Here is a 14,839-nt window from a genome sequence, read left to right on the forward strand (position 1 = left end):
TTCAGGTCCAATTTTTCATTACAAAAGATAACTATGCTTTCAAAGTAAATTGAATTACAAGTCTTTTTTATGACTACATTTCAGTGAGCAGGTAAAGAAAAAGCTATTCAATCTAACTTAAAGTTTCACTTTAGCACTTGGCTAAATAGAAATTTTCAAAGGAAATTCTGCTTAAAGATATGATAAAATACCACATGGTCCTGGCTTCAAGCAAAATTCTATTTCATTTTGTAAGTTGAGCAAATGAGCTTACTAGTCAAAGTGAACTTATAAGATCTCTGTAGGCTTTATAAACTGAAGCAAACTAGTTCATTTGAACTGCTATGTATCTCCCTAGCATTTTAAAATGCAAGACAATATATTTATAGAAATAATCATTCTTTATCAGGGAATGCTATTTTACCATGCTCCCACATTAACTTAAAATCTTGAATTTCATAGGATACTTTCATATAAAATGTCAAAGTTCAGGCAAACTTAGACACAAAAAGAAATTTTTGTAACAGTAAAAATTTTAGAATACAGATAATTCGATCTATATTCTCACACTTTTCAATTCTATTTATCTTAAAATTAGTTTCACAAAATGTTATATGGTTATAATTCATTATCACTGCATAATGTATTTGAGAAATGTCTGGTAACTCTCTTGTTATTAGGTAATTTCACAACTCAAGTATCCTGTTACTGTTTTGATGTTAATGAGCACTTATTAAAAGCTACCCTGAAATGAAGAAAAAAAAAAGCTTTTTCAAAAATATTTATCAAAGCAGAGTATGGGTAAGTTAAAAGGTCTGTCTGACTGCATGGCTGATTCCCTAACAAGTAATTCTTTTGTATCAATTCCTATCATCCTGGAAAACACTCTACCGGGTAGGTAATTGCTGTCCATACTACCTAGGGCAAACTAAACTAGAAATTAAAGAAAGCCAACTACAAAGTCCATGTAAAAAAGAAACAAGCAGCTCTTAATCAACTGAGAAATAAATGAGACTGATTAGCTCTTTATGTCCCAGCTGAATGTGTCATTTAAACAACAAGGACCAAGCTTATTTCATATTCGTTTTCTTCCGGTGGCTGTATATGGATAACAGCTACTGGCAGAACCTGCCTTACAAGTACACATTCTAATGCCACAAGTAGACCATTACAGCATCAAGCCCACACCTTTTAACAAAAGGAAAGTTTTACTGGCAATATTGACAGTGAATGAACTGCAGAGGCTGAAAAGAAAAAAACTCATCGTACAGACACACATACTAACACCTGCACAGAGATAGATTCTAAAAGCACTTTCTAGTATACTGTGCCAGTTATGAATATCTGCAGGGAAAGGCAGACACTGAGTGGCAATCCCCTCCCTCCTTATTCGCCTCTATGCTTGATCACGTACCACCCTTCGCCCTCCACTTCCGCATCTCAGTTCCCAGAAGACTCACAGGACACAAGGCCCATTTCTCATGGGATGATGCTTCAGGATTCTGGGAGCTACTGATGTTATAGGTCATGCCCAGTACACCTGGACCAAAACCACACAAACTTAAGAGTCTTCTACTCTCCAGTCACAAAGAACATGCAAAAAATTCCGTAAAAGATAGTTGGCAGGAGTGAATGGGAAACTGATTTTTATGTCGTATATGTTGACAGAAGATCTCTGGTTTCAAAGCAAAGTACACAGTTACTAAAGACTGAGTTCCAAAGTTTATTCCTAGCTAGATCACATTATTTTACATCTGTGATACAAAGCAGATCTCTAAGAAAGGTGAACATATGACCATAAACTTATGCTTGACTACTAACAGTTCTTCCCCTAACTCAGCTAAGCCAGGTTTTCCTGTCTTAAGACAGAAGCAGAATTCAAAGAGAACAACGCTTATGTGAAAAAATGTCCCATATTAAAAAAAAAAAAAAGAAAAAGAAAAGAAAAAAAAAAATCCCATAATCACTATTCTGGGTGCTACTCAGGCTCTGAAAAGGTACATCCAATGAAATTACTTTTCACCACTGGTACCAGGATGTAAGATCATTAAAATTGTTAGAACACACTGAAAAGTTCTGTTACAGTTTCATAAATTCTGCCTGCCGTGGAACAATATCAAAATTTAGTCTTACATAGGCGGACCGTGGTAGAGTATAATATTTATTCAATTTCATCATTTATGATCACTGTTATAACCAAATTAACCCCGACATAAACTCTGACATTTAAAAACACAGAGAACATACTGATTTTTCAGCTATTTTGCTTACATGTACTTTTCAATTCTCATGCAGTGCTCATAATTAGGAGATACTGTACAAAACCCTCTCACTTATGTATTAAGAACCAAGTAGAGAGGGTAAAAAAATACCAACATAAATTCATTCTCCAAAAACTGCCCATGGATGCATTATCACTGTTCCTTCTAATTATATACTTACAGTGCATTCTTCAGTAAAATGTATAACTGTAGTCACATAACAATACTTATGACAAGGCAATGATATCATTTCAGAAAAAGAATACAACAAATGAGACTAAAAGTTGAAGAGAAGGATCAGAGCATATAAAAGTCATTTGAGAACACCACACGAACTTCAGTGTTTTCCACTTTCCAGTTGGAAAGAACATGCACAAAGATTTCTTAGCAGACAATAGTCAGGAGTGCATGAAAAATTGGCTTTCATGTCATATATGTTGAGAGAAGATCAATGCCATTGAGAAAAAAGAATGTGTTCATTATCTTTTGGGTCTATCTATATCATCTATAGCAGCTAGAAGTTTTTGTCTTGCTTTCTTATTGATATGGGATCCCAGGCAAACATTTACCAGATTGGTCAACTGCTTCGTTGAATACTCCTGCTCGAGAAAAAAAAAAGATCCAAATTTAGTACACTGAAAGACATGTATTTGATCAATGCAAGGAAAGAACAGGCAGATACTCAGTTTTCAGTGGATAGTGACCGAGCACTACAAATCAGTGAAAAGCAGAGGAAATTATAGTTTGAGACATGGAAACAAGTTGTTTACTCAGCCGTAATAACAATAAGGACGCCGCAGGATACATCAAAACAGAAAGGACTAGAATCTCTTCAATATGGCAGAGTAATCTGACATGCCTGTGCTTTTGCTACTTTTAAGACCACACACTTTATGCTTGTTTCTGTGACAGTCTTTATTAAGTTATTAAAATATATTAACCTCTCAAAATTTTAAAATGCTACTAAATAGTTATTTTCTGGCACTCTACATTTTGCAAACATTTTAAGTGAAAGGAAAAAAATCTCTAACCATAGAACAACTTTTCTGAAATATGATAAATGAGTAAGGTAACAAAGATCAGAAAGCTACTGGCTTTTAAACCCTCATATTGTCATTATAGCTAGTAAGTAAAATTAAGACTAAATCTTTTATGCTGTACAAATCTATTTGGTTCCTGAATTTCAGATAATGAGTTCCTAGGAAAAGAATGAATAGGGATTCACCAGAAAGGTTTGCATATTGATCTCGTTCTGGAGGATGAATAACAAGAGTTCAGATAAGGAAAAGAGAGAGTTTTATACTATCATCTAAGAAGAAAAGTCATCTGTCTTCACTGGAGGTAACCACCTAAAGATAGCACAATTTCAAAATATGATAAAAAGTTCACTTTAAAAATTCAGCAAACTATTCAGTTTGTGTATCTGAGCTCTGAGAGCACCTGCTAGCATCTGATAAATTCTCTTAATCAGTCAACATTTAACAAGTATCCACTGTCATCAAGCACTGAGCCAGACACTGTCCTGGAAGACAGAATAGTTGGCTCCTGAGAAAATTTCACCGAATTACAAATATCAGCTAGTTAAAGTTCTCACAAAATGCTAAGCTAAAAATTTTGGTGCACTATATTAAAAGAGGAAACCCAAAAGTTGGTATCTTTCTTGCATCAAATAATGGATATCTAAGAGCTGTGCTTTTTCTCCTCAGTTACTTGTACTCTTTCCCTAAATACCTTCCTCAGTAGCAACCTCTAAGTGTTTACAGCTTACTTTACTAAATGGATTCCAGCAACATTCAGCAGTCCATCTGTTCCTGCGTTTAGCATTCTGGTTTTCAAATGTCAGAAGTCAATGGGACTAAAAGGGACGACATTTTTCTCAATTCTGGTGTACTGATAAAAATCACTGAAAATAATATGTACATTTCTATTTTGCTTCTAAAGATATGAAACTGACCCACAGTGGGCACATTTCCACAAAATTCAGGCTAATATTCATTTCATTTTTCTAGAGTTTCAAAATCAGACTGGATGGGGCTGATAAAGTATAAATAATTCCTTATTTCCTCACCCAGTCAAATGAAATAAAAATTTACTTAGCTTTTACCCATGATGTTTATAGCATAAGTAAATGTGATCACTAGAGTTACTGAAGGAATAAAATGAGGTGATAATTTTAATACTTCCCATATTTTCATTAAATCTGTCTTCCCATACTGCCTACCTAGACAAACGATAGAACAATCATATTAGGAAAGCTCCCCATACTGAGCATGCTCTGGTGATAGATGTTGATGTTGAGTTGAACTGTGTCAAAAATTCAGCATCCTAAATAACACTTAATAAATAATACTTTTCTCTACTTATTTTTATAGCCACACAAAAGAAAAATAATCACATCTATACTCAAGGTAAAATCTAATGTAGGAGGAAGTTAAATTTAGCCATTTAAATATTAATATATTCAATCATCACTAATATATGTCAGTGTGGTCAGGATGACAGCAACTCACTGTTGAGAGCTACAAGGTTTAAGTTATATAACAGGCGTTAGCTTGTGAATCCCTTCAATGTTGCTGTCTTCAATTTGTCTTGATGGTAACCAACTTCAGCCTTCTCCCACAACACAGTTGCAGGATAAACACAGCTAAAGTTCAGACTCTGGCTACCATTCCAGATAATTACTGCTGCAGTTCAGAAAGATCTCAAAAGGATTCGATTACGCAAAGGGCACTGCATAGACACAGTGTGAATATGGCAAAGAATCAGCTGATGCTTTATATTTCACTCTCATGATTTTGAATTATATAATACACCAGACAAGAACAGCACAAAGGAAAAGGAATAAAAACTTAATTAACTGTTTTCCAGCTCTCACCCTGTGCTCTTTGATCCAGCGTTCCATGTCATTCTCGGTTAGATAGTAGGCTTTAATATAGGTTTCCACAAATTCTTTATCAGGAATGGGTCTAATATCTGTTAGTTTTTCAAGTTTCATTAAAAACTGTTGAAAATCCAATTGCATCAAGGCACGACCCTCATTACTACACTTCTTGACGTTGGCATATCTAAGATACACAATAATAAAAAACCAGAAATGATGGGATGGAAAAAGAAACCTGTAGGTACTTAAACTCTTCTTTAACCCATATCTGGACAGATTCTTCAGAAACGAGAGGATTCCAGGGAAAAGAGCACAGGAGCCTTGTGTCAGAAGGACTGGGCTGTGTTGGGGCCCTGGCACTCAGCTGTCATTTTACCTACGGGGCCTCAGCTTCCTCATTTGCAAAGCAAAGAGATCTAATAACTTCTGAAGTTCTTTGCAGCTCCACAGACTATAGTTTCCCCCACCCCCAGTCAATTAACAGAATCATCTGTAAGAAAGTTAAACTGGTCTTCCCGTAAATCTGGTTGCCAAGAATTATTTATAAAAATTGAGCCAGGAATACTCCAAACGAATCTTAGTTTCATAAAACTGTTCAATATTGTAACTACTGGATGCAAAGAAACAAAAGCAGTAATTTCCCCATGGACTGTCAGCTGAACCTAAGAAACGTGTGAGCATATAAGCAAAAAAAGGGATATACATACTTGTCATAAACCTTATAGACTTATTCTGACACCCCTCACTACTAAAAAACTGTGTGTTCTAAGGTGGAGTAGTAATAAGAATGTATTAACCCTAAGAGTACAACATGTTATTACTCAGAAGTCAGTGTCTCATTCCTTCAATAATACAAAATGTGGAGAATCCAACCCTAGGAATGCAGTACTTCCCCCTAAGGAAATTTGCAAGGACACTGAAGAGCGTATTGTTTGAAGTGACCGGGTTTGTTTTTTGTTTTAATAAAAAGTGTTTTGTACAGTAATATAACATTATTCACTTTTCTACTTTATTAAACAAATTTATTAAAAATACTCTTCAGTTGTGACTCTTGACACAGAGCCATTCTGTGATTTCCAGCACCGTTGGTTTCAATACAGAGTGCCAAAACTGTTGTCAGCTTGTCACTGTCACCTTCCCACTCTCTAATAACATTCTTCTTTATATCAAAGAAGAACTGAAAAGAAATCAGATAAATGATAGTGTGGAAATTCAACTGATGTGCAATTCCAGACCACTGTGAATGGTCTTTGAGACAGCGGCTTGCTTTCCAAAGATAGTTTATATTCTAGACATAATAAGCTGAGTAAGTGGGAAAATTAGTACTGATACATCTTTAAACTCAACATATGAAAGATTTATACAGTTTACAATGATATAATAATGATACCACTAACAGACATAGTGGTTATGAGGCCTGATTTTGCCATCAGAAGTTCATAAACCTTCTTGGTGTTTGAAAACTGTGTCAACTTGGACAAGTTACTTAATCTCTCTAAACCTTGATTTTTCTGAGGTTTTCTCCTTGATAAAACAGAGAGAATAATGGTTCTATCAAAGAGTTTATGTTAGGATTTGGTGATATAATCCTGTGAAGTGCTTGATCCAGTAAATGACACATAGTGCTCAATATGTGTTATGCATAATCATAATAATTATATCATTAAGTAATAATAATTATTATGAGTTTAACTTTCAGATAACCATGAGATGCTACTTTCCACTCTCCCCTACTAGCTGGTTCTAGGTTACCCCTGAGAAAAGAAAGCACAGACAGAGGAGGCACAGTGGGGTTTAAGGTTTCTTCAATTATGTTCTAAAGTCAAACCTGAATTATTATAGGACTATCTGCCATCTATGACTTTCTCTACCTATTCTCTCCAGTAATGACAACATACAATGTGATCCATATATTATGATTTATCATTGAAGACTCAGATAATGTTTTCATGAAAACTTACCCCTCCACAATAGTTCTGTTGGCCAGCCGTATACAGTGTTCCCAAAGTATATTAGACACGGGCAGGGGTATCCGAACTCTCTTAGAAACCTCATTTAACCTCCTGTTAAACTGCTCAAATTCCTAAGAAGACAAAAATCATGGCCATATGTGGATATAATTATAGTGCCACATTGCTTTCCAATCTTCCCGGCAAAGAAGAAGATATAGAAAGACTCAGAATCAAACTGAGTAAAACAAGAGAATACAAAAGATAACTTGGACTTTTAAGTATCTCACATTGAATATGTTGTGATACAGAGTACACAGTACATTTCATCTCAAAAGAAATAAGTGTCATTAACAGATTAAACAATGCTAACAAAGTTCAAATGCTTCTTCATCTCAAATTTTTCTAGGACTGCCGGTATGGATTAAAAGAGCTTAATAACCTAGTATGTCTTTAAAATTATCTTCAAGAAACCCATTTAAAAAAATATTTTGATAAGCTTTCATCTCAGAGTGAACCGTGAACCATTTGTAATTTGAGGCTACACTCCTTAGAGAACAATTGGATAAATTATCCTCTTTCCTAAACATTCTTTAAAAGTAAATAAATTATTATATTCCAAATGATTTGAAAGTCATGTAATAGCTGCAAATTTTTAGTGCAAAGGAAAAAATAAAACATAAAATACTTCCTGTTTCCTACAGAAAAACTGAGTATTTTCATTACTTATTAGGAACTTTTATGATACCTCTCCACTAAAAATAAAAATATATGTAACTAATTTAGACAAATTCTAACAATCACATGAAAGCAAACAGTCTACCCTTCAATAAATGTATTTCTAGTTTCTCTGGACTACTGCCAACTAAATATGTTCATTTACAAAAGTAAATGCTATCGCTCCTTCCCTGACAATACATTTCAAATAAATTTAACAAGGTTTAAAATGACATTCTTTCCTTTAGTTTCCTCAGGACAGCAGCTACATAATGCTTAACAAGTCAAGAGTGACATGTGTTCAAATTCTCTAATAACACACAGGAGGAAAAAAAAAAATCTAATCATCACCACTCAAGTTACCACATGATTACTTATTATCCTTTTGCTATTTTGCTAATCACAATTTTTTTGATTTATTTTTGACAGTTAAATGCTTTTAATTATTTATGAAAAAGTGAATTTTTAATTCACTAAGCTTACTTTTGAAAATCAAAGCTAAATAAATAAGTGTTCTTCATCCTTTTCATTTTATGAATCTAGTAGAACACTAGTATTTGCTATTGCATTTATGCTTCACCGCAGTAAACTCTGCTTTAGATTTCCAGTCATGATTCAGTACTTTCCACTAATATTTTAAAAATAAAGTTATATGCTGTGGCGTCTGGGTGGCTCAGTTGCTTAAGCGTCTGCCTTTGGCTCTGATCAGGATCCCAAGGTCCTGGGATGGAGACCGCCTTGGGACTCCTTGCTCAACAGGGAATCTGCTGCTCCCTCTCCCTCTTCCCCTCCCCTCCTGCTCAACTCTCTCTCTCTCTCAAATAAATAAATAAAATCTTAAAAAAAAAAAATACAGTGATATACTAACTGTAAACAATGTCATTCTACTCACTGCTAAATTCAATGTTCAAGAATGTTGTTAAATGAACAATAAAACCATTTCATTTTACTTAAGATTTTTTGGGGCCAATAAATGCAGATTGCTTTTTACCTAAAAGTTTGGACTTGGAAAAGTAATTGAATAAAAGTTATATAAAAGCGGGGCGCCTGGGTGGCTCAGATGGTTAAGCGTCTGCTTTCGGCTCAGGTCATGACCCCGGGGTCCTGGGATCGAGCCCCACATCGGGCTCCTGGCTCGGCGGGGAGCCTGCTTCTCCCTCTCCCTCTGCCTCTCTCCCTGCTCATGCTCTCTCTCAAAAAAAGAAAAAAAAAAAAAAAGTTATATAAAAGCTTCCTTAGGAAAGAAGGTTTTAAGCTGCTAAAAACTGGGTTCAGGTTAATAACCTGAATAAACTTGGTTCTTTCTTACAATATTAATGTTTCTTATAATTAAAAATAATCAGGGGCACCTGGGCGGCTCAATTGGTTGAGTATCTGACTCTTCGTTTTGGCTGTCATGATCTCAGCCCCATGTCCAGCTCAGTGCTGAATCTGCTCAAGATTCTCTCTCCCTCTCCCTGCTTGTGGTGCACGTTCTCTCTCTCTCTCAAATAAATAAATAAATAAATAAATAAATAAATAAATAAATAATAAATAAATAAATGTCTTTTAAAAAAACACAAAAAAACAAGAAGAACTAAAGCAAGTAGTCTCCTACTAGTATATATATTCACTGAGTGCAGAAATCTCTCTTCTTGCATCCCTATGAGTACCATGGTTAGCATGCCATAAAAAATAAACTTTTCAAAAACAAAATTGTAAAAAAAAAAAAGGGTATGTGATTATTTATAAATTACATTTGTCTATCATATTCCAAATTAAAATTCCCAATTGAAATCTCATGGGGAGTCTAGAAATCAAAGTTCTCCCAGGGTGGCAATTACAGAGCAGCCTTGTCACTTAGCCTCAGACCCGACAGTAACCCCTAGACACTGCTAACTGATCTCCCACCCTTAGTTCGAGTCTGGGGAGGGTCTTGCAGTCTCCATCACAGAGCTCGAGAAGGGCACCAGGCAGAGAGATGATGAATTCCGCTGCTATCTCTGTTTTGATCTCTGGCTTTGCTTACTGGTTCGCAAGTGTCCCGGCTACCATCTGTTGCCCTGGACTAAGCAGGTAAGAATGTTTGTGTGAACAAGATAAAAGTCAGGAGCTTAAGAAGGGCCAATTTTCTTTTCACTGACAAATATGAAAAACAAGACTTTTCTGAAAGCAGTTTTCATCTCCTCAGATGCCCTTTTCTCACCTCAGACATCCACATGGCTCATCTTCTTGCTTCCTTCGGGCCTCTCCCCAACTCTCACTTTATCTCCTGGTAAGTATCCCCTTCTCTGACAACATAAATAAACAATATTGCCCCCAACCCACACCCTGCCACTCTATCCCTTTTCTGCTGCTTATTTACTTTTTCACAGGGCTATTCATTATCTGAGATATTTTATCTTAATTTATGTCTTTTTTTTTTTTAAAGATTTTATTTATTTATTTGACAGAGAGAGACACAGCGATAGAGGGAACACAAGCAGGGGGAGTGGGAGAGGGAGAAGCAGGCTCCCCGCCGAGCCGGGAGCCTGATGCGGGGTTTGATCCCAGGACCCTGGGATCATGACCCGAGCCGAAGGCAGACGCTTAACGACTGAGCCACCCAGGCGCCCCTTAATTTATGTCTTTACTGCTGTCTTCGTACTGGCATGTAAATTCTCTGAGGGCATGTAAGTTCCTTAATTCACAACTATGTTGTCAGCACCTAGATCAGTGTGTGGCACACGTCAGGTGATCTACAAATCTCTCTTGATTCATAAATGACAAAAAATGTACAAGTCTTTCCAGAAAACTTTTAAATGTAAGTTTTAAATGCAAAGGTGTTTGCATGACACATTGCAAAAGTAAAGTGATTTCTGGAAAAACAACAACAACAATGGAATAATCAGGGGCCTGGTCTCTTACTAATAAATCTACACAACTACAGAAATATCTTCTTGTCACCACAGTCATGGTTACTGAAATTATTTAATATGAAAATCAGCCAAGACATGCCAATCAAACTCTAATTCAAGATGGGAAATTAGGGAGCAAAAACCAAAAAAATCTACGAAGAATTCTTGGGTCTAAAAGAACACAAAATTCAAAAAGGAAGTCTATTCTGATTCAGGGGCTTTAATATCATGATGCTAGCAATGTGGTAATAACTATAATCTCACTACTTCAGAGCAAGGGCAATGATAGAAACAGTTCTCCTGGTAGACTCGTCTTTAACAAAGGTGTTTCTGGGGCGCCTGGGTGGCTCAGTTGGTTAAGCGACTGCCTTCGGCTCAGGTCATGATCCTGGAGTCACAGGATCAAGTCCCACATCGGGCTCCCTGCTCGACAGGGAGTCTGCTTCTCCCTCTGACCCTACTCCCTCTCATGCTCTCTCTCTCATTCTCTCTCTCAAATAAATAAATAAAATCTTAAAAAAAAAACAAAGGTGTTTCTGTGTACTTGCCTTTAGCAGTGCATCTACATAGATGTTGTGCTGTGACATAATTTCTTTTACGTCCCACTTCACATTCGCCATTAGGAGCAGCATCTGTTCATAATCAATAGCTTTACCAGCTACAATCCAATAAATTGGTTTGCGTAGTTCACTGGCAGTTGAGACTGTCTGAAATACATTTCACAAAAAGGAAAACAAATATTTTCTAAAAGTATCAAGTTTATAAAAAATCTTCTGTGCCTATTTCTAGTATACATCACATCTAAAAATAAAACATATATATCTGGAGATTTAAATTATGAAAACCCTTCAGTTCGTTGGCAAATGACTTACTCAAAACATACTTTGGAGACATCCCATCAACGTGAGGCCACTGGTAACACAACAATAAAAGAACCACAGATCTTCAGGGAGACGAGCAAATATTTCTCACGGTTTTTCACGTCTCTCCATTTCCACTCCAACTGCCCCGCCTCAAGATTTCGTCATCTCTCAAATGTAAACCTGTAACAGCCTACAAGCCGGTCTCCCTGCCTGCAGGCCTGTCATCTACTGCTGCCAACTACACACTGACCATGCCACTCACCAGTCTCAAATCCTCTGGTACCTTGCCTGTACCCTCGAAACAGAGTCCGCCTCCTGCCTGAGAGCACTGCGTACCATGCAGCTCCTGCTTCTTCCTCCAGGCATCCCTCTCACCACTAGCCCCCTTCCCTGCTCTGACAGTTTGACTTTTCCTCGGCCGCTGACAGGCACCCTGCTCTCTCTCACCAGCTGGTCTTCATGTAAGCCATTCCCTTAGTTTGCAATATACTCCCGACATAGCCGGCTGCCCCGGCTTAAACATCCTTCCTCCAGACAGCCTTTCTAGACAACCTTCTCCCGATGACACATGCCCCTTTCCTCCTCCAGCCAAGGTTAAATTCCCTGCTGCCATTTCTTCCCCCTTATCATACTTTATTGTAAACACAGTTGTAATGGGCATTAGACTAAAAGTTATAGGAGGTGCTCAGTACTTCATACAGGAATTCATGAGTGAATAAACGTATGCTAATTGCTCTCCTGGAATTTGGAGACTGGCCACTAGCCAAAAAACCCAAATAATGTGCTCACAGTTGAAATGACATCCAAGAGTGTCTCTGACCTGAGAATAAAACTGCTGAAGAAAGGGCTTTTTGACTGCGGGCATCACGGCATCCAGATGGGGCTGAAGGAACTCAAACTGTTCAGCCAAGAATACCCTAAAGGGAATAAAGAAGCCACGGCGTAAGCAGAGTGCAGGATCCACAGGCTGGTCAATACTTCTCTGTATAAGTCATCTTTAAGATCTCTAAGCAAAAGTTCGACCATTAAAATTCTTTTCCACTTGAGTGAACCACCTTGTATCAGCTCATTTACAACCTACCCAAAAGTTATTGCTGAGCTTATCACGGAATGTGAGCAGAGGTGGAAGAAGGAGACTTCAGATCAACTGCTCTGGAAACCACAAGGTGTAGAGCTATGCTGCTCTGCATGTGACAGAGAAGCACAGATCACAGAAAAGACGGAAGAAAAAACGAAACAGGTTTTTTTTGGAAAGGATTTCCCATAAGGATCCCATTTAATTATACAGAACAGAGAGGCGAATTCACAGACTTAACATCTGGCTGGCACTTCTCCTAAGTAACCTCATGCAGCAAACTGCAGCTTGGCTGAGACACACACGTGAACTTCAGGTCAGGAGGCTGGTGTGCAGGAGGGGGTCATTTGCCCAGAGTATTGCCAGCAGCTGCCCTCTTTTTCTCTATTTTTTGTAATGTACACAAAAACTCTGAACTGATACTGGACTACATTTAAAGGAAGAAGTCATGTGCTTTACCTGTATTAAAAACTGGGGGATTTATAAAGGTCAGGAAGCATTCTTGCTGATGTCAAGGGCTGACTACATTTAACACTAAACGGACATCGTAACTAGTTTCTCTAGAATCACAATTTGATAGGAAAATATAAAGTATGCTATAATGTGGTGTTTTTTAAAGTTTTACTTTTTTTTTTTTTTAAGATTTTATCTATTTATTTGACAAAGAGAGACACAGAGAGAGAGGGAACACAAGCAGGGGGAGTGGGAGAGGGAGAAGCGGGCTTCCCACCAAGCAGGGAGCCCAATGCGGGGCTTGATCCTCAAGTTTTACTTTAAAGCAAGGATCATGTTGCTAAAGACTGAAACCTAAAAGATTTCCCTTCTTCCATTTATGTAACTGAAAACCAACCATGCAGTTTTAAAGATCAACTGGTAATCTATTTTAGGATAGACTTCTCAGAAATATATAAGTGACACTCAGAAGTGGGAGATGGATACAGCTAGAAATCTAATTATACAATGCTTACTTTTATAACTTTTCTTAAAAACTTAAAGGCAAAGCAACGGTTTTTAACAACTTACAAGGATTCTGTGGCTACCACTCTTTCCGCCAGCCCATATAATGTATCCCCAGATGTCAAAACCACTAGGTGACTGAGGTGTGGACTTGGTACCTTCTCCTTTCTCTCTTCTGCTGCTGTGAGGGTGGCAGTAGGATCAGCTGAAACTTCCTGAAAATACAACGCATGTACACACACAGCCTGAAATCAAATCTAATAGCAATAAACCATGTGGTTTTACAAAACTGGACCTGTAATTAAAATACTTGTAGGCATACATATAATTACATTTAGTTTCTGTTCTTTCTTTTCCTTCTTTTATATTTTCTAACTACTGGAAATTTCCTTTTTATAAAGTGAAAATGATCCAACTCCATATACTATTATCTGCGCATGACCTAAAATCAGCCAACACAAGCAATCTTTATGAATTGGCAGATGTTTCATAGAGACAATAGTAAGATGCCCTTCGAAAACCTGGAAATGAGAAAAGAGAGATGGCCTCTGGAGGACTGAACTGGCACATTCCAAAATTATGGTGTGGTTAACCATTTCACATCCACACTTTAATCAAGGTAACTCTGGTATATCTCAAGAAGAGGACTAAAAAGCACTTATAAACTGAAACTGAGCTAACTGTGTTGGTAGACGTCTGGGGTCATGTTACTGATGAGAAGGAAGATGGTTAATGGGAATAAAAGAAAGGGATGCCTGAAAAGCAGGGTGTACTGAGCTTTAAGATCCTCCAAGAAAACTATGGCACAAAAATTGGATACAAACAAGTCTAAAAGTGTACAAAATGTAAATCTAGATTACTTCTTAAATCAATTATATAGTCACAAATCTCCAACACTTGCCTTATGAATGAAAGAGACATCAAATGCACAGGATTCTGGGAGCATAACAGGTTTATAAATTTAGCAAAATGGAACTAAAACATTATAAAACCTTCCAAGGTAGAAAATGGTTTTATTCTTCTTTAGTTCTTTTTTATATCCTATCTTCTATAAAAGATATGGTTTCTCTTCAATCTCTAATTATTCAATTAGCATTTAAAAGTTATTTTGGGAACAACTGTGCTTTCTCTAAGGGAGGATCAGGATAAGGAAACTATGCAAGTTAATCAATGTTGCTGCTCCATTATTTATTTTCTCCTACTAGAAAGGAAAATAATCACCCCTCTCCTGCACACACACACATAGTCACAAAACTACATCCTGTTTGGTATGGCTGCCTG

The 14,839-nt window shown here is 37.0% G+C and overlaps 1 protein-coding gene across 2 annotated transcripts in view; it reads right to left on the reverse strand.

Moving 5' to 3' along the window:
- Nucleotides 1-1,682: 1,682 nt before the first annotated feature.
- Nucleotides 1,683-14,839, reverse strand: part of VPS50 (VPS50 subunit of EARP/GARPII complex) — a 130,158-nt gene continuing 117,001 nt past the window's right edge. For both annotated transcript variants that reach the window (XM_045864693.3, XM_064575263.1), the window contains 6 exons: nucleotides 13,625-13,773; nucleotides 12,347-12,443; nucleotides 11,212-11,370; nucleotides 7,083-7,204; nucleotides 5,116-5,305; nucleotides 1,683-2,839 (listed from right to left, as the gene is read on the reverse strand). In XM_045864693.3, coding sequence (XP_045720649.1) covers nucleotides 2,720-2,839; nucleotides 5,116-5,305; nucleotides 7,083-7,204; nucleotides 11,212-11,370; nucleotides 12,347-12,443; nucleotides 13,625-13,773 — 837 coding nt within the window. In that variant the 3' untranslated portion in view covers nucleotides 1,683-2,719. The remainder of the gene's footprint in view (nucleotides 2,840-5,115; nucleotides 5,306-7,082; nucleotides 7,205-11,211; nucleotides 11,371-12,346; nucleotides 12,444-13,624; nucleotides 13,774-14,839) is intronic.

The sequence above is a fragment of the Mirounga angustirostris genome, unplaced genomic scaffold (genome assembly GCF_029215605.1).
Source record: "Mirounga angustirostris isolate CCGP_5_RB_7025 unplaced genomic scaffold, mMirAng1.0.hap1 SCAF_12, whole genome shotgun sequence".
Lineage (NCBI taxonomy): Eukaryota > Metazoa > Chordata > Mammalia > Carnivora > Phocidae > Mirounga > Mirounga angustirostris.